Raw genomic sequence first — 23949 nt, 5'->3', positions numbered from 1 at the left:
GGAAGAAGGTCAAGAATGGAAGAACTGTCCCTTGGTGAGAATGGGCACCTGTCCTGGTTTGATTACCAAACAGAGGCTGAGCTGGAGCAGATAAAGAATTAGGTAAGAGCTATGTCATGAAAGAGGGCTTCCTTGATAGCTCAGTTGGTAAAGAATCTGCCTGCAATGCAGGAGACCTGGGTTCAGTCCCTGAGTTGGGAAGATTCTGGAGAAGGGAAAGGCTACCCACTCCAGTATTCTGGCCTGGAGAATTCCATGAACTATCTATCCATGGGGTCCCAAAGAGTTGGATACAACTGAGCAACTTTCACTTCACTTCACTATGTCATGAAAGAACAATAACTGTTAACTTGGCCCAATCAGGAAACACAATCTGAGGAATTCCCCAGAAATTCTGTGGTTAGGACTTGGTACTTTCATTGCCTGATTTGATCCCTGTTTGGGGAACTAAGATCCTGCATTGAGGCCTGCGGCACAACCGAAAAAAAAAAAGGAAATATAATGCATTTAAACTTTGGCTTATGATAATCTCCCCAATGAGACAACTTTTCTGAGAAGAGTAAGTAAGGAAGTAGAGCTAAACGTGAAAAGTCCCTTCTAGCACATTGCTGTGAGGTTGGAAGGATGGTTGGTGGGTGTTTCCCTCTCTGTGGGAAGAGCTGGAAATGTGGAGAGAGGAGGAAAGTACCCACTCCATTGTTATATGAAGGGATTTGATGTACTGTTTTGTCCCAGGCTTAAGAGTATTTTCCCAAGAGTCGTGGAGCAGTCAGCAGAAGACAGGCCTCTTTGGGTCATTCACAGGAAAGAGTCAGTTAAAGGCCTGGCAGAAAAGTCACTGTCCCCAGGGTGATGCCAGGAGGCAGGGCACTGCCCATCACATGTCCTGTATGGGTCTAGCATCTGTGTCTAGGTGAAAGCAGATTAAAATATATATCTAGGACTTTCTTGAAGAACGTGTAGAGCCTGATCCGTGTATATGTACGTGTTGGGGGTTGTGGGCGGGAAGGGGTACCTTAGTCACTATTTCTAAATGTCACCTTTCCTCAGGGATGCCTCCTGTGTCAGGAACAGGGGTCAGGGTGATTGTAGGCCAATTCTATGGATACACAAGCACTCAGGATTTGTTTGTTTTTTAAGAGCATTTTGCATAACAAATCTATTCTCACACTAGCTACCTCCTTGAGAGCCTAACAGGCTAAGCACTTCCAAAGTATAGTGTCCCAGCACCCTTAGCAGCTCTGACTGGAGAATAAATCAGCCTCTTGCCTCTGACAGTGATTATCCAGGAGACCCATGGAGGAGCCTCCTTGGAGGCCAGCATCCCCTGGAGGCTCCTTGTGTCACTAAGATGTTGATCTGACTGCTGCTGCTGCTGCTGCTAAGTCGCTTCAGTCGTGTCCGACTCTGTGCGACCCCATAGACAGCAGCCCACTAGGCTCCTCTGTCCCTGGGATTCTCCAGGCAAGAATACTGGAGTGGGTTGCCATTGATCTGACTGCTGTCCCTCAATCTGCAGCCAGTGGGGTTGTGTTTAGTCAATGATCAGTGTCCTGTCAGTTTCCCTCTGTTGAACCAAGTGTAAATTCATTCTAAATATCTGCCTGGGGGAAATCTCTGTAGGGAAGATGAGCTTTTCGGTGTGCTCTCTCTAATTCTAGGCACTTAGAGGTATAAATTAGCTTCCTTGGTCTTTTCTCACTCAAGGTCACAACCTTTCCTCCAGGGTACTAATGTTCTAAATGGTTGTGATTTGAAGGGCACTAGGAAGGTCCTTACAAAACCCACCTGACAGGTCCCTAGAACTTTACCATTGACCACCACCACTATCGGCATTCTCTTTTAAAATGCCCATTCTTTCATTCATCCATTCCTGCATTCATATTTTCTCTTCCCCTCTCTCTCTCTCTCTCTCTCACACACACACGTAAAGAAGTATTAGACTATCATGTCCAGTGAAACTTTCCTTGGCTTGGCTTTAATATAGAATTTGGTTGGAACCTCCTATATTGTCACTAAACAACCATTTGTTAAGTACCTACTTAAGGCCAGTCTCTGTGCTAGGTAATGTAGATACAGTGCTAAACATAACAGCCCTGTTCTCATGATCTCGTGGGGGAGACAGAAATGTAAAGAAATAAAATGGAAATATTACAGTGTCAGGACCGTAATAGTGCCTTGTATAGGCAGGTCCAATGAGGGGAAGGAAGCTGGGACAAACCACCAGGGCCTGTCAGTCCAGGATGGGACCGAGTCTGCCTGTGTTGTAATCCATACAAACCCTATGTAAACATGGTCAGCTGGTTCTTGTTTCCTGAGAGGGACCTCCTAATTGTTTAACAGGGCCCAAACACTCCCTCAGCAACCATGAATAGCAGATAAGTTGTGGAGCCCAGAAGCTGGAATTGGGAATTTAGGGGACCAGGTCAGAGAGTGTGTGACATTCAACACTGTATTGAAGGATGGTACATAGATTGTGGGGAGAAAATTCCAGACAAAGGAAATAATACATGTGCCCCCAAACCAGAATGCATAACATTGGTGAACAGAATGAATACATTTGATGGGAAGGGTGGTATGGAAGACTGTTGGGAAATGAGATCAGAAAGACTAGAGTCAGCTTTTCTTGGGCTTCCACAATCCTGCTAAAGAAAGAGAACTTTCATTCAGTTGCTAGCAGTGGAGAGCCGCCTCAAGGTCTGTTTTTTTCTTTTGAAGAACAGAGTCTCTATTGAGCCTCTTAGTTCTGCTGAATCTGCAAAAACCATCCTGTAATACGTCAAGACAAACTCATGAGCTATCAACTTAATGTTTTTCTCCACCTAAACCAGGAGTTAGGAACTCTTGAGTGTCTAGAAATGTGGGACCAAGAGGGTAACGAATGCAGCATTTTTGTAAAGGGGACTGGCCTTGGAAATGTTCTTAGGTAATTCTCCTGGACTTGGTTTAATCATGTCTAAGAAAATGTGTAATGAAGGGAAGGCTAATTTAAATTTTGCCTTGTGTTAGCTTTTTAAGGGAGGCAGTGTGGCATTGCATAGTCCCTCTGCTCCCTGTGGGACCACTTCGTCATTCTGCTTCAGATGTATTAATGTGTAATAAACCCTGGTGGCTCAGAGGTTAAAGTTAAACAATGTGGGAGACCCGGGTTCGATCCCTGGGTCGGGAAGATCCCCTGGAGAAGGAAATGGTAACCCACTCCAGTATTCTTGCCTGGAAAATCCCATGGACGGAGAAGCCTGGTAGGCTACAGTCCACGGGGTCACAAAGAGTCGGACACGACTGAGCGACGGAACAGAACAGTAGGCTGCTGTAAGGATTAAATGAGATGATGCCTGTGAAATGCTTCACACAGTGCCTAGTTCATGGTAAGCACTCAAAAGTGTTACCATTTTCTCAGTTTTAATACTCCTGGCACTTAGCACAGGTAACAGGATTCCCAGTGTCTTTGCTAGAGGAAAGGGAATGGTCTTGGAGTGCACAGAATAAGAGATGGTGATAGAGGAGAGGGTTCTCGCCGATGACAGTCATCCCCCTGCTCTCCTCCCTGCAGTGTTCTGACAGCACCTCCATTTTACACCCTCAGTGCAGAGAGACCACGGCTTGTCTAGAAATGGTTGCTCAAGGCTGCAAAGTGACACAGCAACATAGAGCCTGGGATAGATGCCAAGTTTTAAGAAGCGCAGATTGTGACAAAGTAAGGGAGGGAGGGAGGCAGAGAAGAAAAATCTGAAAACCAGAAGCAGCGTTCTTGCTGAGTGACACGATGATGGCTCACACAATTTCAGGTGGGACACGCACTGTGAGGGGTCACTGTCAGGTGGTGGTGCTGAAGGAGGAACCCAGTAAGGGACTCGGGTCCAGGCAAGGCTGCTGCATGGGACCCTGCACTTGGAAAAAGCCCTGTTGGGTTTAATACTCTGCTTTTGCCATCTTGAAGTTCTTAATCTTTTTTTAAAAAGGGGCCCCCATTTTCATTTTGCAGTGAACCCTGCAAGTTATGTAGCTGGTCCTGGGTCCAGGCTACCTGGGGCAGGGACATTGTGTCTCAGCTAGTTTTTTGAGCTAGTTTTTGAACTTGCAACTGATCAAGTAGGCTGGGTTAGTATTCTGTTTAAAATTTTTTTTACTTATTTACTTATGTTTGGCCATGCTAGGTCTTTGTTGTTGAATGGGCTTTTCTCTAGTTGCAGCGAGTGGGGGCTACTCTCTAGTTGCGGTGCATAGGCTTCTCATTACAGTGGCTTCTCTGGTTGCGGATCACGGGCTCTAGGGCCCTCAGGCTTCAGTAGTTGTGGTGCAGGGGTTTAGCTGTTCTGCAGCATGTGGGCTCTTCCTAGGTCAGGGATTGAACCCGTGTCTCCCGCATTCGCAGGCAGATTCTTTACCACTGGGCCACCAGGGAAGCCCTAGTATTCTGTTTAATCTCTCTCTCTCTAATTATAAAAGGACAAAAATGATAACAAATTAAACCTGTAAAAACTGAAATAAAATGAGTAGCACCTCACTCCTTTTCTCCCCAGAAATAACCACTAAAAATGCTTTAGTGTGTATCCCCCATGTTTTTTGTTAACTATAAAGTACTATGTTATAAAACAATATGCATTTACATTGTTGATGTAAATATTAAACAACACAGCATCATTTATGTGAAAATATTCAAGTTTCCCTCAGACCCACTCCCCTTCAGTGAGGCAACCACCATTAACAGTTTTGTCTGTATGCTCCAGATATATTTTTTGAATAAACTTTATTTCTTTAGAGATATTTTAGGTTCCTAGAAAAACTGAGTGGAAAGTACAGAAGGTTTCCAAATGCTTCTGTCCCCGCACTGCACAGCCTCCTCCACTATTGACAACCAGACCCAGAGCCGTGCATTGTCACACCTATACTGACAGGTCATTGTCACCACCCAGAGTCCATAGTTTATATTAATACTAGAGTTCAGTCTTCCAAATATTTTTCAAATCAATTTTTAGTTACATAATTGATGTATGAATGTGTTTTCTATGTTTATTAAAAATAGGTAGGCTTTCAGAAAGCAAACTGGGATAATTTTATGCATATGAGTATGTAGCTTGTTTTTATTTTTTAACAAATGCTTTTCCAAGTCACTACATATAGACCTGTCTCCTTCTTCTTTAATAAGAGCATACTGTGTTGTATGTCTATATTACGAGTTATTTATCAAATTTCCCTTTGGTATATATGTTTTCAAACAATGCAGTACACATTCTATTTTTTAAGTTTAAGAATATTTTGTTAATTGGAGATATTGCTTCACAATGGTGTGTTAGTTTCTGCTGTACAGCATTGTGAATCAGCTATACACACACACACACACACACACATATGTGTATGTATACATATATCCTCTCCCTCTTGAGAGGGCACTTTCTTATGCATATTTTTTGTGCTCCTAGTATATATAGGATAGGGTATGAACACATCAAATTGGCACTCTCATATCTGGGGTTGACTGCACTTGTTATACACTCCATCTAACCCCTACCTCTATGTCACTTAACTCCCTGGTACCATCTTCCAGGAACTTAGCCCTCAGGGTTGAGATTCCTGGAGCAGAGAAAGAAGAGAATTTATTTATTAAATATTTATTATTATTTACTAATAATAGTAACAGCTCACCTGTATTGAGCACTTCAACCATGTTTTATGCACTCAAGCCACGTAGTGTTCTAAATATTTGGTGCTGTGCTTAGTCACTCAGTTGTGTCCAACTCTTTGCTACGCCATGGACTGCCAGGCTCCTCTGTCCATGGAGATTCTCCAGGCAAGAATATTTGAGTGAATTGCCATGCCCCCCTCCAGGGAATCTTCCCAACTCAGGGATTGAACCCAGGTCTCTTGCATTGTAGGTGGATTCTTTAATGTCTGAGCCACCAGGCAAGCCTGAGAGTACTGGAGCCTATCCCTCCTGCAGAGGATCTTCCCAGCCCAGGAGTCAAACCGGGGTCTCCTGCATTGCAGGTGATTCTTTACCAGCTGAGCTACCAGGAAACACTTTATATGTATTACATCTGTTAATCTGTATAACTACCTCGGAGATAAGTCTGTTATGATACCCATTTTATTTTGTTTTTTAAAAGCCTTTTGTTTTATATCGGAGTATAGCCGATTACCAATGTTATGTTGGTTTCAGGCGCACAGCAAAGGGACTCAGTCATACATATACATGTATCCATTCTCTCCCAAACACCTTTCCTATCCAGGCTGCCAGGTAACACTGAGCAGAGTTCTGTGCTATACAGTAGGACATTGTTGATTATCGATTTTAAATATAGCAGATTACACCTATTTTAATACTTAGGAAACTGAGACACCTAGCGTTAATTAAGGTCACACATCTGCCTAGTAAATGCCGAGATCTAAAGCAAGGCTGTTTGACTTCTCAGCCTGTGCGCTTAACCTCTACACACACTCTCTCTAGAGAGTTTAATGCTGTAACAATGTCAGAGTTTCTCTACACTGTTTTTTCCTTAAAACAATATTGTATTTTTTTCATTTACTTGTCTTGTTTTACACTGTAACTCTCTGAGGGGAGGGTACCTGTGCAAGTATTATTCATAACCCTATACCCTAATGTCTAGCACCACATCTTCTTTATTGTATGTAATAAATACATTTAGTTGAATGGATAACAGTGCCTCTGGGAGGTCTCTGCTATTTCCATTTTATAGATGAAATTACAAGTCAGTTTCACCCACATAGTGTAGTAGAAAATAGTAAGAAGCAGAATAGCGGAGCTGCAATGTGAACCCAAGGCTTTTGATACCGAATCCAAGGTGCCATCCACCTTGTCTAAGCTGCTTCCATTCTGCCTGTTTCAGAGGGCTCTGGAGAATGGTTCCCTACCTAGCAACCGTTTCTAAGCTGGAAGACTTCACAGCTAGCTGGTTTTAATGATCCCTGGAAGGGGCAGAGCCTGATGAGAGGAAGGCCCTTGGAAAAGAGTTTCAGGAAGCCCTGAATCCGGGAATCAGTTGTTAGAAGAGTCAGGTTCCTTAGAGGACTACCATGTAGTGATAATATGTATCCTTTATTTCAGTTTCTGTGTGCTAAATATTATTCTGTGTGATTTATGAGCAGTGTCTCTTTAATGATCACAGTCCCATTAGATGGATATTGTTATCTTTGTTTTACATGTGAAAGAATACTGAGAAGCCAAGTGGCTTACTCAAGGTTATACAACAAATAAGTGCTAAAACTAGGATTCAACTCAAAATGTGTGACCCCCAAACATTCATTTCAAGCATTCTGCTAGCCTTGGTCATAAGAGAAGCTGAAGCAGGGGGCATTTTAAGAAGAAATTGCTCTCCCAAGAACCTGGAGGACATTAGTGATGAGAAAATAAGGTAGAGAAAACCATGTAGTCTGAGCCCTCTTAGGTGAGGGGGGGGTCACAGAAGAAATGTTATTTATTTATTTTTTAGCTGACTGTGGAGAGCTAGGGAGATTTGAGACCAGCCACTCCAATTTTTGAATCTGGGTTCTCAGCACGTGATGTCTTTATAGTCATAACCTAGAAATGGCAGAGTTATTTTGGGCACAAAGCAAGAGCTGTGGCTTTAAAAATATGCCACTGTATTTATCTCTTCCGCTTCAAGATTACTGAAAATTAGCCCAGCTGTGGCCTGAGGCACCAAACAGCCACACAGTCTTCTTCCAGATCACTCAATCCACCCAAAGCAGCTGAAACACCCAGAAGTGGCAGCCTCTGGGGAGTGGCTATCAGATTAGTTCTCCATCACCAAGCGCACCATCCTTTGCCAGCTGCTGTGGGGATCAGGATGCTAGACCTGTGAATCAGCTCAGCTCTGTCTTCTCCCCCATCCCCAAGGCTTTAATAGAAGTAAAAACATTAATAATTCTATTATTGAGCTGGGGAATCAGTACAAGAATAATTTTTCAGCTTTGTTACCCAATTGCTGTTTGAGTTAAGGCAAATAATCTTGCTGTAATTTAAGCCTTCAGTTTCCTTATCTATAAATTGGGAATCTTAAATATATATATATATTCCGTTCCGTTGCTCAGTCGTGTCCGACTCTATGCGGCCCTGTGGACTGTAGCCTACCAGGCTTCTCCGTCTATGGGATTCTCCAGGCAAGAATACTGGAGTGGGTTACCGTTTCCTTCTCCAGGGGATCTTCCCGACCCAGGGATCGAACCCGGGTCTCCCGCATTGGAGGCAGACGCTTTAACCTCTGAGCCACCAGGGAAGCCCATATATATATATATATATATATATATATATATATGCAAAGTACTTAATAAAGTACTTGGCCCATAATAAGCAATCAATTGATATTCCTGAAACGCATCAATCTTCTGTTACTCTGGTCTTACTAACAGGTAAAATGGTGATGAACTTTTAGTTTGTGTCAGGCACTGTATTATGTGCTAAGGATAACTGATGACTCTGCAGATAAAGAATCTGCCTGCACAGGAGACACAGGAGATGAGGGTTTGATCCTGGGGTCAGGAAGATCCCCTGGAGAAGGAAATGGAAACCTACTCCAGTATTCTTGCCTGAAAAATCCCATGAACAGAGGAGCCTGGTAGGGTATATAGTCCATGGAGTCACAAAGAGTCAGACTTGACTGAGCAACTAAACACACATACAAGGATAATTACATTTAATCCTATAACAGCCCTATGAGGTAGATGCTATTACTCCTTTACACGTGAAAACTGAAGCCCAGAGGTAATTAAGTAATTTGCTAAACATCACATAATTTACATGATGTAGCCAGATTTAGACCTAGGACTCTGATTATAGAGCCTAAAGTCTTAAAGAGAAGAGGGAAGAATATTTTTACATTCTCCAGTTTCCATGGAAAATCCTTTCCACTGTCAACTGAAGGACGAAGAAGCTGCAGGGAAATGCTGTTAGTGCTAGCCCAGGTGGTTTCAGCTTTCTTCCCCTCTCTATGAACCTGGACAGGATTTGAGTTTCCAACCGTCATTCTCCTGTGTTTTGTGGGCTGTAATTACTCGGATTTACTTTGTCCAATTCATAAAGGATCCAACAAGGGAGAGGAGGTGGAGCTTGTCTAAGCAATTCATAGACCCCACTGACGGTGGAGTAGGGGATGGGGAGGGAGCTGGAGATGTTTTACGTCCCAATCTTCCAGTGGGTTTGCTGGCAGATACTTTTTGACTTTTGGTCTGAGCATGTATTCAGGCCGGGCGTGTATAACTCTGCAATCTGCCAAGTTCTGGTAGAGTGAGAGACAGACAGACAAGCCGACTCTCTCTCTCTCTCTCTCTCTCTCTCACACACACACACACACACACACACACACGCACACACAGAAAGACAGGCACACACAGAGAGGGAGATGGAATGGTTGCTCAAAGCTGCAAAAGGCTCCAATGAAATTGGAGCTGCTTGAAAGGCCTCAGTGGCTGGCAGGGTGGGAAAGAAGTCCAGGAGAAGTGAGATGTCGCTGTGCTGCAGAAAGCCTGGATGTTCACTTGCAAACCCAGCATCTGCGCAGCCTTCTGTGCCCCAACCCTTCCCTGGGCAGCCAGAGGCAGCAGCAGCAGCCTGAGCCCGCGGGAGAACAAACAATCCAGGGGAGCTGTCTAGCGGAGCCGGAAACGCCTGTAATCATCTAATAGCCTTTGCTGGCTGCACCGGCAGAACGGAGTGGGCGGTAGGCAAGCTCCAGAGTGCTGTCTGGCAAGATAGTCCCTGGCTTTAATCAAAATGATGGGTTTCCTGGAAGCTCTTTATTAACCTCAGCACCAGAATCCCAGAGATGGTAACAAAAGGATGAATGGGGCGCGGGGGGTGGGGCTGAAAGCTGCAGGCTGGGCGGTGATTTTCCTGAGCTGAGCACTCCCTGCCCCAGGCACCCCTCCCCCCAACTGCACAAGTCTTTCCTCCGATGCTCGCTTAGAGAGAGAAGCTCCTGCCTGCATCGCCATCTCCCAAGCGGGTGACTAAACAGATACAGCCGTAGAAATTGCTATACTTGTATAATGCCTTAGGGTTTTCACAGAGCCTTCGTATACAGCTCAGGATGTGGGTCTCATGACTGGAGTGAGACTCCCTAGATTTGAGTCCCAGGCTCCACGGTTAGTAACTCTTGATTGATTTTCAGTATCTTCATTTATAAAACCGACATTTTTATAAAGCAGACATAGATATTGGTCGTATCTACTTCGTGTGATTCTTGTGAAGAGTAGAAATTATATTGCATGCAAATATGCTTAGCCGGGTGCCACACACAGAGGAAGGCAGAGTAAATGTTAACTAATTCATGACTCTGATGGAGACAGAAAGATGATCACCTCCATTTTATGCCTGAGGCAACTGAGGCTCAGAGTTATTTCTATAAATTGCCTAGGACTTCTTGCCTGGAGAATCCCAGGGATGGCTGAGCCTGGTGGGCTGCCGTCTATGGGGTCGCACAGAGTCGGATACGACTGAAGCGACTTAGCAGCAGCAGCAGCAGCAGGTTCCCTTAAGGGTTTCTCTGGTGGCTTAGATGGTAAAGAAATCTGCCTGCAATGCAGGAGCCTGGGTTCCGTCCCTGGGTTGAGAAGATCCCCTGGAGAAGGGAATGGCTACCCACTCCAGTATTCTTGCCTGGAGAATTCCATGGACAGAGGAGCCTAGCGGGCTATAAGCCATGGAGTTGCAAAGAGTCAGACACGACTGAGTGATACACACACACACACACACACACACACACACACGTACCCTTAAGTGATAGAACCAGGGCAAGTCCTCAAGTTCAGAAGAGCAAAACAAGAGGAAGAGAGGAAAAGAGAACTAAAATCCCTCCAACATTTTCCAGGTTTGCCCTTCTAAGAACTTTCCTGAAAGTAATATCCTTAGTCAAAATGACTGGGTGGTTCTGTTAAGTAGAGTCCCTTGGACTGCAAGGAGATCCAACCAGTCCATCCTAAAGGAGATCAGTCCTGGGTGTTCATTGGAAGGACTGATGTTAAAGCTGAAACTCCAATACTTTGGCCACCTGATGCGAAGAGCTGACTCATTTGAAAAGACCCTGATGCTGGGAAAGATTGAGGGCAGGAAGAAAAGGGGATGACTGAGGATGAGATGGCTGGATGGCATCACCGACTCGATGGACATGAGTTTGAGTGAACTCTGGGAGTTGGTGATGGACAGGGAGGCCTGACGTGCTGTGATTCATGGGGTCACAAAGAGTCGGACATGACTGAGCGACTGAACTGAACTGAACTGAGTTGAACTGAAAGTCAGTATAAATTAGATAAACTGCTCCTGGCCTTAATTGATTGTATAAACAGATTAGAATGGGAGTCGGGGGTGAGTTTACAAGTCTGGCATTTGCTTCACAATCTTTAGGACCTTCCCTGGCATCTGCATTGGCAAAGCCTCCAGCTTAATCGTTCGTTCCTAGTCACTGAGGCTAAACTCCAGTCAGAGTTAGTTTAGCATGAAAGAAGAAAGTTGGGAATGCTTGCCTAAGGGGAGTGTCTAACATGGATTATTGAATTAAATGAAGTGGTCAGCTACCCCTAGAAGGCAGTTTTTTAAAAGTTGCAGATCTATATGTCTTTGTGTAAAAAAAAAAAAAAGTGTGTTGTTTGGATTTTTTAAAGTATCTCTACCTATTGTGGATAAATCAGTCAATTTAAAAAAAAGCAAAACCTATATTTAATGTATAATTATGATCATACTCTGTTAAACTTTGGGGGCTTCCCTGGTGACTCAGGCAGTAAAGAATCTGCCTGCAACGCAGGAAACTGGAGTTCAATCCCTGGGTTGGGAAGATCCCCTGGAGAAGGAAATGGCAACCCATTCCAGTCTTCTTGCCTGGAGAATTCCATGGACAGTAGGAGTCTAGCAGGCTATAGTCCATGGGGGTTGCAAAGAGTTGGACACAACTGAGTGGACTAACACTTTCACTTTCACTATTAAACTTTTAAATTCCATTAGGTTGTAATCTGAATGTTAGGGAATGGCTGATGTCTGTCAGAAGCCCTTTTTAGAGGACTCAGTTCAGTTCAGTCACTCACTCATGTCTGACTCTTTGTGACCCCATGGACTGCAGCACACCAGGCTTCCCTGTCCATCACCAGCTCCAGGAGCTTGTTCAAACTCATGTCTATTGAGTCGGTGTTGCCATCCAACCATCTCATACTCTGTTGTCCCCTTCTTCTCCTGTCTCCTGCTGTCTAGGTTGGTCATAGCTTTTCTTCCACAGAGCAAGCGTCTTTTAAATTCATGGCTGCAGTCACCATCTGCAGTGATTTTGGAACCCAAGAAAAGAAAGTCTGTCACTGTTTCCTTTGTTTCCCCATCTGTTTCCCATAAAGTGATGGGACTGGATGCCATGATCTTAGTTATTTGAATGTTGAACTTTAAGCCAGCTTTTTCACTCTGCTCTTTCACTTTCATCAAGAGGCTCTTTAGTTCCTCTTCGTTCTCTGCCATAAGGGTGGTGTCATCTGCATATCTGAGGTCATTGATATTTCTCCCACAAATCTTGATTCCAGCTTGTGCTTCATCCAGCCTGGCATTTTGCATGATGTACTGTGCATATAAGTTAAATAAGCAGGATGACAATATACAGCCTTGACATACTCCTTTCCCAATTTGGAACCAATCTGTTCCATGTACAGTTCTAACTGTTGCTTCTTGACCTGCATACAGATTTCTCAGGAGGAAGGTAAGGTGGTCTGGTATTCCCATCTCTTTAAGAATTTTAAGACTCTAGTAGATCCATTAATTTGGTTTGTGGCTTGTCTCAGTCTTGTCTTTGCCAGCCAGTGTGCTGGGTTCCTGGGAGCAGTGGGGAGGGGACCTGTGGGAGGTCCCGGGAAGGGGAAGGGAGATAGTACAGAAAGAGGAAACATTCCTTTGACTGACCTGGGACTGACCCTGAGTTGGGTTAGGGGCAGAAAAGGTGTGTTTTCCTTCCTCATATTTTACTCTTCTTCCTTTCTCATCTGTCTCATGAGATACTCTCCTCAAGTATCTCCTTGATTCTGCCCCCAAAGTCACAGTATTTTATAAACAAAGTCAGCCAAGGGTTTCAGTGCTCTTGGTCAAAAGGGACTCAAATGAAGAGGTCAGTAAATGTTGTTTGTCAGATCCTTTAAGCTGTTATTTCATCCAAATGAATCCTCAGAGATGTTTGTGCATACATTGGCCTGAACAGGTTGAGTACAAGGATCTGGGCAACGCTGGAGAAACCAGATCCTGTTCTGCTCTGCAGAAGTTGAATGTGGGGAGGATGTACCTGAATGGGTCTCTGTTTGCGTCTTAGAGTGGGGGCTGAGTCAGACCCAACCAAGACTCCTAGCACAGGTGCAGAAGCTCAGTGACATATAAAAGAAGCTCATTAACTCTTAGCAGTCCATCTATGAGGGGCTGTCTCTGCCAATAGGCATGGTCATTCAGGTCGCTTAACTCTACAACATAAAAATATCTCTGAGCTTGGCTTCTCCAGATGACCATCCTGAAGACCTCATGCAGGGTCCTGGCTGTGGTCAGAAAAAATTTCCATCCTAGGCTTTGAGAACAACTGAAGGACTGTGAAGTGGTGTTGAAACCCAGTTCTCCTAAACAGTAAGTCGGGGGCTTTTAAATACATTTCCCACTTCTGTCTCAGTCTCTCAGAGGTAGGCCTGTAATTGAGAGGTCAACAGGCAGATTCTGGCTGAGCACAATTGCAGATCTGATTATCTTAGGTGAATCAAAGAAATCAGTCTTGGGGACAAAATATCTATTGCTCTCTCTCCAACGGGCTTCTCAGGTGGCAGTAGTGGTAAAGAACCTGCCTGCCAGTATAAGAGACACAAGTTCGATCCCTTGGTCAGAAAGATCCCCTGGAGGAGGAAATGGTAGCCCACTAAAGTATTCTTGCCTGGAGAGTCCCATGGACAGAGGAGTCTGGTGGGCTGCAGTCCATGGGGTGGCAAAGAGTCGGATATGACTGAAGTGACTTTGCACAGACACACATGCCCTCTTCCAAAGAGCTGTATTGTTAGCTCTGTCAGGGAAGCATGGTGAGGCACAGGAGTTCATGGGAGAGAAGAAACTCTTCTATCCCCTTTCCCTACTGTCTGCTGGTATTTGGACTAAATCTGCAGTTCCTTACCCTGCCCTTCTAGCCCTGAGAACTGTGCCTTGTGTATTGCCTGTGTGTGATTCCATTTGTTGGGCTCTTACATTGGGCTGGAGATAGCCTCGGCACTTCACATGCATTTCCTGATTGTCTTTAGGGACTCCGAAGTGCGGCAGAGGGAAGTTGTTTGAGCTACTGAGGAACTGGCACCACTTCCATTTCTCACATCAGTCCTTTCACTCATCCATCTAGCAAGTATTTATCAAATACCTGTTATGGGCCAGGAATTGTGCTAGACACTGGCTACACACTGGTGAATAAAACAGACATATTTTCTGCTTCTCTGGACTTTACAGCGATAGAGATAGAGGTGAAGAGAGGTGCTGCTTGGCTAGGATGACTGTAGAGTGCCTGTCTGAAGAGGTTCCAATTAAGCGCAGCCTTGAAGAATGAGAGTCTAAGCATGAAGGGGAGATCATTCAGGCAAAAAGAGACCATATGTGTACAGGCCTTGAGGCAAAAACAATCCCAAGGGGTATTGAGGAATTGAAAGAAAACTTGTGTGGCCGGAAGATAGTGGTAAGAGGGAGACTTGTAGATGAAATTGGAGAATAAAAAAATAACAGGTTATTGAAGGGCCTTATATACCATGTTAAGGAGTTTGATTTTTTTTTCTCAAGGCAATAGAAAACATTCAAATAATTTTAAGTAAGGGAAGTGATATAAAATAATGTCTATTTTTAAAGGATTTTACTGTGTGTATATTATATACTTCAGTACTTTTAAAAGGGAGAAAGACTTAAAGGAATAAAGGTAACTCCGGCTGTGTGGAAGGTTAGAGAGAGGCAGAAGTAGAAGCAGTTTGAGCAAGGAAGAGGCTGTAATCGTTGTAATTCACAAACAAGATATAGTAGTGGTATCGTGAAAAAAGGCAGCAGAGTGACGATGGGGAGGAGAGGACACTGGTTACATTTAGGAGGCTGACATGACAAGTGTTGGTATGTTATAAATGAAGAATGAAGACTAGAGACAAATGAATAGTGATTCTGGCGTTTCTGCCTTGAGCATTGGAGTGCATGGAGTATCATCGACTGAGATGAGAGATTTAGAAGAGAACAGAGGAGAGGAATCATGAGTTTGATTTCAGACTGCTTCTGTCTGAGATGCCTATGAGACTGCCAAGAGGAGATACCAGACAGGAAGTTGGATACATGAGATTGGAGAGACCTGTGGACTTTAAATTTGTATCTCATCAGCATATTTAGATGGTGTGTATACCCATGGACAGGCTGAGATCCCAAAAGGAGAGAGTGAAGAGAAAGAAGCAGAAAAATTCTAGGGCCAAACCCAAGGAAGCTTCAATGCATTAGATGAACAGGATCTTGTGAGGAAACTAACAGCCAGAGAGAAGGGTCAGGAGAATAGTTTTACCAGCAACTCATTAAACATAAGTCTTTCAGGACTTCCCTGGTGGGAAAGTGGTTAGTCTCTGTTCCCAATGCAGGGGACACGGGTTTGAACCCCAGTCAAGGAACAGAGATCCTGGATACCATACACCTTGGCCAATAAATAAATAAATATTTCAAGAAGGTTTGATACTAATGCTGCCAAGAAGTTCAATAAGATGTGACTAAAATGTGATCACTGGCTTTGGAAATAATACAATTAGTGAGCTTGCTGTGAGCAGTGTTAGAAAAGCAGTGCTCAAGGATGCCAAATTAGAGGAGATTGACATGTGATGGGAGGTAGGGAGATGGAGATAGCACATGTAGAGAATCCCAAACTACAGTCAAACATAAACCATTTGTCTGGCAGAAATTTTCATGGCTCCTCCAAAGGAGCAGTGTCAGATACATGTGCCTTCTGTGATGCCAAAGGGTTCCAGTGTCGTGGCCCTTGGGATCACTTTGCCAAGACAGACCATTACTCTTCTTCTCCAGCTCTGACTTCTACTCTTCTAGATGTCTTTGGTATACTTTAGGTGTGTTTTCCATTAGAAGACTCTTGGGAAGTTCTTGCATTGGGAACCCCTGTGGATGCATAATCTTTTCCCTCAAATCTCAGTGCAAATTTCACTTCTCTTCTGGAATCTTGTTTGAGTTTCTCAAGTGTGATTAATGATTTCCTCTCAGTCCAATAATACTTTGGGGCTTCCCTTATGGCTCAGTTGGTAAAGAATCCACCTTCAATGTGGGAGACCTGGGTTCGATCCCTGGGCTGGGAAGATCACCTGGAGGAGGGCATGGCAACCCACTTCAGCATTCTTGCCTGGAGAACATACATGGACAGAGTAGCCTGGCAGGCTACAGTCCATGGGGTCACAAAAAGTCGGACACACCTGAGTGACTAAGCACAGCACCCATGTATATCTTTTATTTTTAATTGAGATATAATTGACACATAATATTGTATCAGTTTCAGGTGTACAATATGGATTACTACTTGTATATGTAGGAAAATGATCACAATAAGACTAGTTAACCTCTGTCAGTACACATAGTTACAAAAACACTTTTATTATGATGAGAACTTTTAAGATATCATCTTTTAGCAGCTTTCAAATATGCAATACAGTGTTAGTAACTATAGTTAGTGTACATACATCCCCACGACTAACTGATACTATAACTGTAAGTTTGTACCTTTGGGCACCCTCACCATCACCACCATCACTACACCCCACCTCTAGCAACCACCAGTCTGTCTTCTGTATCTGTAAGTTAGTTGTTTTGTTTTTTTTTATATGCCATGTATTTGAGATCATATGTATTTGTCTTTCTCTGTGTTATTTTGTCAAATATTTAAATATTGATTTATTTCACTTAGCATAATGCCCTTGAGGTTCATTCATGTTGTCACAAAGGGTAGGATGTTATTCTTTTTTATGGCTGAACTTTATATATGTCCATCACATTTTCTTTATTCATGAACCAGTAGATACTTAAATTGCTTCCATATCTTGCCTACTGTAAATAATGCTGCAATGAACATGGGGTACATATATACTTTCAAGATAGTGTTTATGCTTTCTTCAGATACATACCCAGAAGTAGAATTGCTGGGTCATATGCTGGCTCTGTTTTTAATTTTTTACATTCCCACCAACAGTACACAGGGGATCCCTTTTCTCCATAACCTCACTGACACTCACTATTTCTAGTTTGTTTTGTTTTTTTTTTTTTTGTAACAGCCATTCTAACAGGTGTGAGGCAATAGCTTATTGTGGTTTTGATTTGTAATTCTCTGATGAGTAGTGACATTGGGCACCTTTTCATGTGCCTGCTGGCCATCTGTATGTCTTCTTTGGAAAAATGTCTATTCAGATCTTCTTTCTACTTTTTAATCAGATAGTTTGGGATTATTTTGATATTGAATTCTATGACTTCTTTATATATTTTGGATACTAACCCCTTATCAGATGTAGAATTTGCAATTTTTTTCTCCCATTCCATAGGTTGCCTTTTTCATTTTGTTGGCTTCCTTCTTTGTGTAGAAGTTTTTAGTTTGATGTAACGTAACTTGTTTGTTTTTACTTTGTTGCTTTTACTTTTATTATCAGATTCAAAAAATCATTAAGCTTACTGTTTATATTTTCTTCTAGGAGTTTTATGGTTTCAGGTCTTATGTTCAAATTTGTAATCCATTTTGAGTTAATTTTTGTATTTTCATTCTTTTGTATGTGGCTATCCATTTTTTCCAGCATTGTTTATTGAAGATGCTGGGTTTTTTTTCCCATTGTATATTCTTGGCTTGTTTGTCATTAATTGACCATTTTTGCCTGAGTTTATTTTTGGGCTTTGTATTCTCTTCCATTTATCTATGTGTCTTTTTATGTCATACTGTTTTGATTAATTAGCTTCATAATATAGTTTAGAAGCTTCATGCCTCCAGCTTTGTTCTTTTTCTCAAGAATGCTTTGGCTGGGATTTCCCTGGCAGTCCAGTGGTTAAGACTCTGTACTTCTACTTCAGGGGGGCACGAATTTGATCTGTGGTCAGGGAACTAAGATTCTGCATGCCACGCAATGCAAAAAACAATACAAACAATACAATACAAACAAAGACAAAGAATTTGGCTACTGGGTTCTTTTGTGGTTCCATACAAATCTTAGGATTGTTTTTTCTATTTCTGTGAAAAATGCCATTGGAATTTTGATAAGAATTGCTTTGAATCTATAGATTGCTTTGAGTAGTATGGGCATTTTAGCAATATTAATTTTTCTAATCCATGAGCATGGAATATCTTTCCACTTGTTTCTGTCTTCTTCAACTTAGTTCATAAATGTTGTAAAGTTTCCGGTGTACCAGTCTTTAATCTTCTTGGTTAAGTTTATTCCTAGCTATTTTATTGCATATTCTACTTTAATTCAGTACATTTCCTGCCCCACTCACAGGCAGGGTAATCACAAACAGATATCCTTTAGGGAATTCTTCACAAAGAACCAAAAATATGTTATTAGAAACTTAGATTTATAGACCCTGTGGTGAAAAAAAATCTGCTTTCCTGCTTGTTTCCAAACACTGGCCTTGCCCTAGGCTTGAAGAAATAACCCATGATTTCGGGTGCTGTGCCTGTCTGTGCAGCCTCTCCTGTGTTCAGTGTGGCACATGTAAGACATATGTTGACTCTGTGACTGACTTGCAGTGTTTTGTCTTGCAGAACCAGAGGCAGGAGAGGTGTCCCCTCCAGTCGGGGCTGGTGTCAACAGCAACAGCTGGACCTTTAAATATGGACCAGGCAACCCCAAACAATCTGGTCCCGGTGAGTTGCCAGACAAATTCATTATCCCAGGATCTCCTGCAATCATCTCCATCCGGCAGGAGCCTACTAACAGCCAAATTGACAAAAGTGACTTCATAACCTTCGGCAAAAAGGAGGAGACCAAGAAAAAGAAGAAAAAGAAGAAGGGTAACAAGACCCAGGAGAAAAAAGAGAAAGGGAACAGCACGACTGACAACAGTGACCAGTGAGGTCATCTAATGGAAACAAGCCACTTAGCCAATTTTTGTAATAATGGCAGATCTCTCCCATGTAGCAACTCCCTACTCCTTTCTCCTTTCCACACAGACCCTCTCTTATAGACCTCAGAAATCTGCAGAAAGTTCCCTGTGTCTGTCTAGATCACATTTAACAGGTTTTTGTCTTAAAAGCTTTGCTAAGTCTGGTGTTAACTCTTTCTCTCCACTCTGGCTTGTTTGCAGAACCTAAAAAGCAGACCCAAGTTTCCTTTCTCCTCCGCCGCAAAGGAGAGGCTTCCCAGCCCCGCCAGTGAGAGGTTGGACTCTCTGCCCTGTGCTCCGGGGATCCTGTCTTGATGACACTTGCAGGGCAGGCTGAAAGGTTTTGAGATTGAGCAGCTTGAGTGTCTGTGGCTACTGGGTATGTGTGGCCACCGGGGATAGGTGAGTGTCAGATGTTGGCTGGGATGGGCCAGGTTAGAGTAGCAGGGTTGGGAAACAAAGGCAAATCAACAATGGGAAGTATGAAATGAAAAAGGACCAGACTTTCTAAATCTTTACAACTCAAGAGGTGGTGGCCACCCTCTAGCAGACAAAATTCCCTCCAGTGACAAGGCTTTAGGAATCCCTAAGTCTCTTGGCTGTGGTGTCATTATACCTAAAACCTGCATTTTTACCTTCAAGCCTGTAGTTGAGTGTTCCATGAGGGGCCAACCAGGGCAACAGAAGCAGATCTGATGTGTTTCCTGTATATGTCCTTGTGCTCACTTTATTAAAAATTCTTTTGCACACAATGTTATGAAAAGGTCAGATCCTTTTCCAACAACACATATGCAAAAGCAAAAGAAAACCCCAACACCTCACTTTATGCTGTTTGTTGTTTGATAGATTTATTTAAAAAAGAGCAAATCTATAACTATAAATCTTTAAAGAGAAATATGATTAATACAACTCTCCTAAACTATCCTTGAAAGAGAATTCCGTCTACAGCCATTTAAATGATCATTGCTGCTACAGAAGTGCTTTAAGAGAATTGCCTGAAACATCTGTATTATACCGGCCACCTGCCAATCACAGCTTTACTCTTTCAGGTCACTCTGGGGCTGCCTCTTGCATGTATTAATTACTAAATAAAAGGATCTTTCTCTCTCTCTCTTTTCTAAAAAACAATTATGTGCACTTTGAATACACAACCTTCTCTAGCCAACTCTATCAAGACCCAGAAATTGAAGAAAAATATTGTTTTCTCGTACATAACAGTGAGCAGACTTTTCAATCCTCGAATTCTGTGATTTGTCTTGGAGTGCTAGCCAACACCTTCTCTTTGGTTTAGTTTTCCTTTTCTATAACACTCTGAATTGCTAATCTTGCTAACACCTATGATATTACCTGAACTCAGTCTCCCATATGTATGCTGTATGCTATTATAAGACTCCTGAAATGTATTTACTCTGTGCTTGTGTATGTGAATGTTATTGCAACTATTCCCTGGAGTGAACTTTAAGCTTTATTGTTGAATGTAATTCCATTATATTTCCTTTTGTACACCTGTGAAAAAGTGGAGTAGTGTTTTTTTAACCATTGTTAATCAGCTTTTGTGTATGAAAGACACAGTAAAATTTCTTTCTTAAATCAAGATACTGGTGATTCAAGGAATTTTATTTATGGTCAGCCAAGAGCCATCTCTTGCCAAGACTCTGGCTGGCAAGGGAATGGATAAAGCTGTTTTTTTCTAGTAACAATTCTGGAATACATACTGAAGATATTCCTTGAGGGTGTGTGCAAGCACAAAATTTACCAATTGAACCTCTTTGAAGTTGCAGAATGCTTTGAAATTCTAACAATACCTAGAATATCAGCTCATAGAAAATAATAAAATTTACTGCCAACCTTAAATAAGAAATTTTAATTTTGTTTAAATGTACGGTTTAAGAAGTTTGATTAACTATATTATCTTTTAAAAGTTAACATAAAAGAGGTAGGAGTCTGTTATTAAAGCAAAAGCATTAAATCTTAAAAAAAAAAAACCTGTTTTATCTACTTTTAGCTTCATTCTCCCATTTTTTGAAGGGTGTGTAACTTCAGCTCTGCAGGATTGCATGGGGTAAAACTTCTTGCTAACACATGTGAATCATTGCTACATTGTAGGTTGTGATCATTTTGCCCCACTGAAACCCATGTATCTGACCTTACGTGCCTTTTGAATACTAGGAGAATCGGGCTAATTTATTAATGATGATAATTATAATGTATGTGTACAGCACTTTTTACATTTGCAAAGTGCTTTCCAATCCATGTTAGTTACTAGTTATTACAGCTGTAAGGATAAAACACATCATGTGGATTCATTTTTGATTGGTGCTATTGGTATTTCTTCTGTATTGCTAATAAATGGAAAATGGTGGTATGAAAGAAATGGTGGTCATTTCTAAGTATAAAAGTAGGAGCAAATAGAACACTGATTATCATTAGCTACTATTATTGAAGAAGGTTGCAGTGTGAAACTTACTGTATCACTCTCTGGCTGTCTCCCTGGCTATTATGTTCATTACTAAGGCACGACACCCAATGGAATCAACAATCAAATTCCACAATATCACCAGAACAGGCAGCCAGGAGATTTCTGGGTCACATCCCTGTACACCATTTCAGTCTTCTCTAATAAGAATTCCAACAAACCACTTTTAATCACTAGAGCCCTCCAGTCATCTAGTTCATATTTTGTTTAGCCCTTGCATCTCTCCACAACTGGGAAATCAAATAATGCCCCTAAGAAATTAACTTTTATTGAGTACAGGTGTATGCCAGCCCGTGTAATAGGTAGGCTCATAGTACATGTTCTGTAACAAATAGATGATATTTTCCTTCTGTAGTTAAAATTTTATGAGCATGTGCTTTTTAAAAAGAAAACAAAAAAATAACTGACAATACCATGGAGATTCCTCCAGGTCAACTCTTAAGTCATTCTTTTTAATTCCTGTACAAATCTCATATGATAGCCAGATCATAATGTCATAATGTACTCATTTTTTTCTCTATTAATGGACAGTTGTGTTATATCCAGATTTTTGCTACTAGAAACAACAAATAGCACTTATATGCAATGATAAATTCAGTTGCCGAACTTTATAAAACCTGGTCTAGGTGTATCCCAAAGAGGAAATGTGGAAGGCTTTTATGAACGTTACGCGACTCCTTCTGCAATAACCGCAGTCCTCTATCTGAACATACACTTATTTTTAGCACTGAGCAGTCGATTATGGCTCTGTTTATATAGATGACTGATGAAAAACAGAATAGATGTTCACAAGAAAGACAGAAATGAGAAAGATTTGTTTTCATTTACTTATCCAAAATCATTTACTAGGAGCTCCATTTCACCCCAAGATTTTTCTTCTTCCAATTGTAGATTGAGATGCATGTGTCCAGGAGGAAGAAATTTTCCTTTATCCTTCTACATTCTGCTGGCTGATCAAAGAATGAAATCGACATGAAACTGGTTAACAGGAGAAAGTCAAAGGGAAGTTTAATAACAGGTCTATGTGGGAGAGACCCAGGAAAACTGAGTAACTCAATAAAATGTCCAGAACCCTCACCTTAAACACCATCTTCAGCTAAAGACAAAAGAGGATGTTGAGGGTAGCGGTTTGGGACTTTAAAGGATAGGAAGGCAATTCACATGGAGATAGAAAAGCAAATGTTTGGTAAATAAATGTTTGCTGGGCCTGCAGAGACAATGGGACACAGAATGGACTCTAATCTCTATCTAGGCCCTGCCCAATTTCCCCCTAGTTTTTCTTTGCATATGTTTGATGACAGCACTATTCTGCAAACAGGCCCTTTATCTAAATTCTTTTTTTTTAAATTGAAGTGTAGTTGATTTACAATGTTGTGTTATATCTAAACTCTTTAGGCAGCTAAGTGGGAAGTAAAAAGAGAGACTTCCTGAGTCTTCAGTTTCTTAAAAATAAATTAATCCTCATGCCAAAGAGATGCATTCTGGATGGAAAATTTTGTCCCCTGCACCAGTTGTGAAACATTGATATTGGGCTTGTTAGGGAGCAGTAGCTGGGATGGGGGCTACCCAGATGAAGCTAGTGGTAAAGAACCCACCTGCCAATGCAGAAGACATTAAGAGATGTGGGTTCAGTCCCTGGGTCAGGAAGATCCCCTGGAGGAGGGCATGGCAATCCACTCCAGTATTCTTGCCTGGAGAATCCCCATGGACAGAGGAGCCTGGTGGGCTACAGTCCAGAGGGTTGCAAAGAGTCGGACATGACTGAGCGACTGAGCACACAGTATAGCTGGAATGAGCAGTACTGGATCAAGCCTAGGGTTGATTGTAGGACAAGGAGGTGGGTTTTTATAGACTGAGTTTAAATCTGATAGTAATTTTAGTTTCTTTGCATAAATTTGGGATGCTAGGGCCAAGAGGCTAAAGATCAGGTCTGTTTCTGCTGGCTAGATGTACACTATAGGAAAGATTCTTTGATTGCAAGTTAAAGAGACTAGCTCTATTAATAACTTAAGCTGAAAAGGACTATCTAGTATAAAGCTACAAGTTTGCCTCACTGAAACTAAGAACAGGAAGGCAGCTGGACCTCCAGAAGGGACCAGAGACTAGAAAGTCAGAAGAAATATTTAAAAAAAATTTTTAAACTTTCTTTAATTATTTTTCATAGTCTGTTTTATTCTTCCTTATCTCTACAGACCAGTTTTTTCTTCTTTTCCACAGCTTCTAAATTGATTTGCCCTTGATTCTAGTGGTCCACAAAAATCTACCTTCTCTTTCTAAATCCCCTTTCTAAATTCTTCATGGTGAGAAAACGTGATTGGATCACCTTCAGTCAGGTGGCCACTTTTGGACCCATCAGTCATGGGCCAGTGTGTTATGGATAGGAAAG

At 42.1% G+C, this 23949-nt stretch overlaps 1 protein-coding gene across 1 annotated transcript in view; it reads left to right on the top strand.

Annotated features, from left to right (window-relative positions):
* The window catches only part of PCDHAC2 (protocadherin alpha subfamily C, 2), a 49704-nt gene extending 28260 nt beyond the window's left edge, over positions 1–21444 (top strand). The window contains exon 4 of the mRNA XM_088838612.1: positions 18747–21444. Coding sequence (XP_088694738.1) covers positions 18747–19057 — 311 coding nt within the window. The 3' untranslated portion in view covers positions 19058–21444. The remainder of the gene's footprint in view (positions 1–18746) is intronic.
* The last annotated feature ends 2505 nt before the right edge of the window (positions 21445–23949 follow it).

The sequence above is a fragment of the Moschus berezovskii genome, chromosome 8, assembly GCF_049115385.1.
Source record: "Moschus berezovskii isolate FMDL1 chromosome 8, NW_MosBer_1.0, whole genome shotgun sequence".
Classification (NCBI taxonomy): Eukaryota; Metazoa; Chordata; class Mammalia; order Artiodactyla; family Moschidae; genus Moschus; species Moschus berezovskii.
This window is presented reverse-complemented; position numbering and strand designations above follow the sequence as displayed.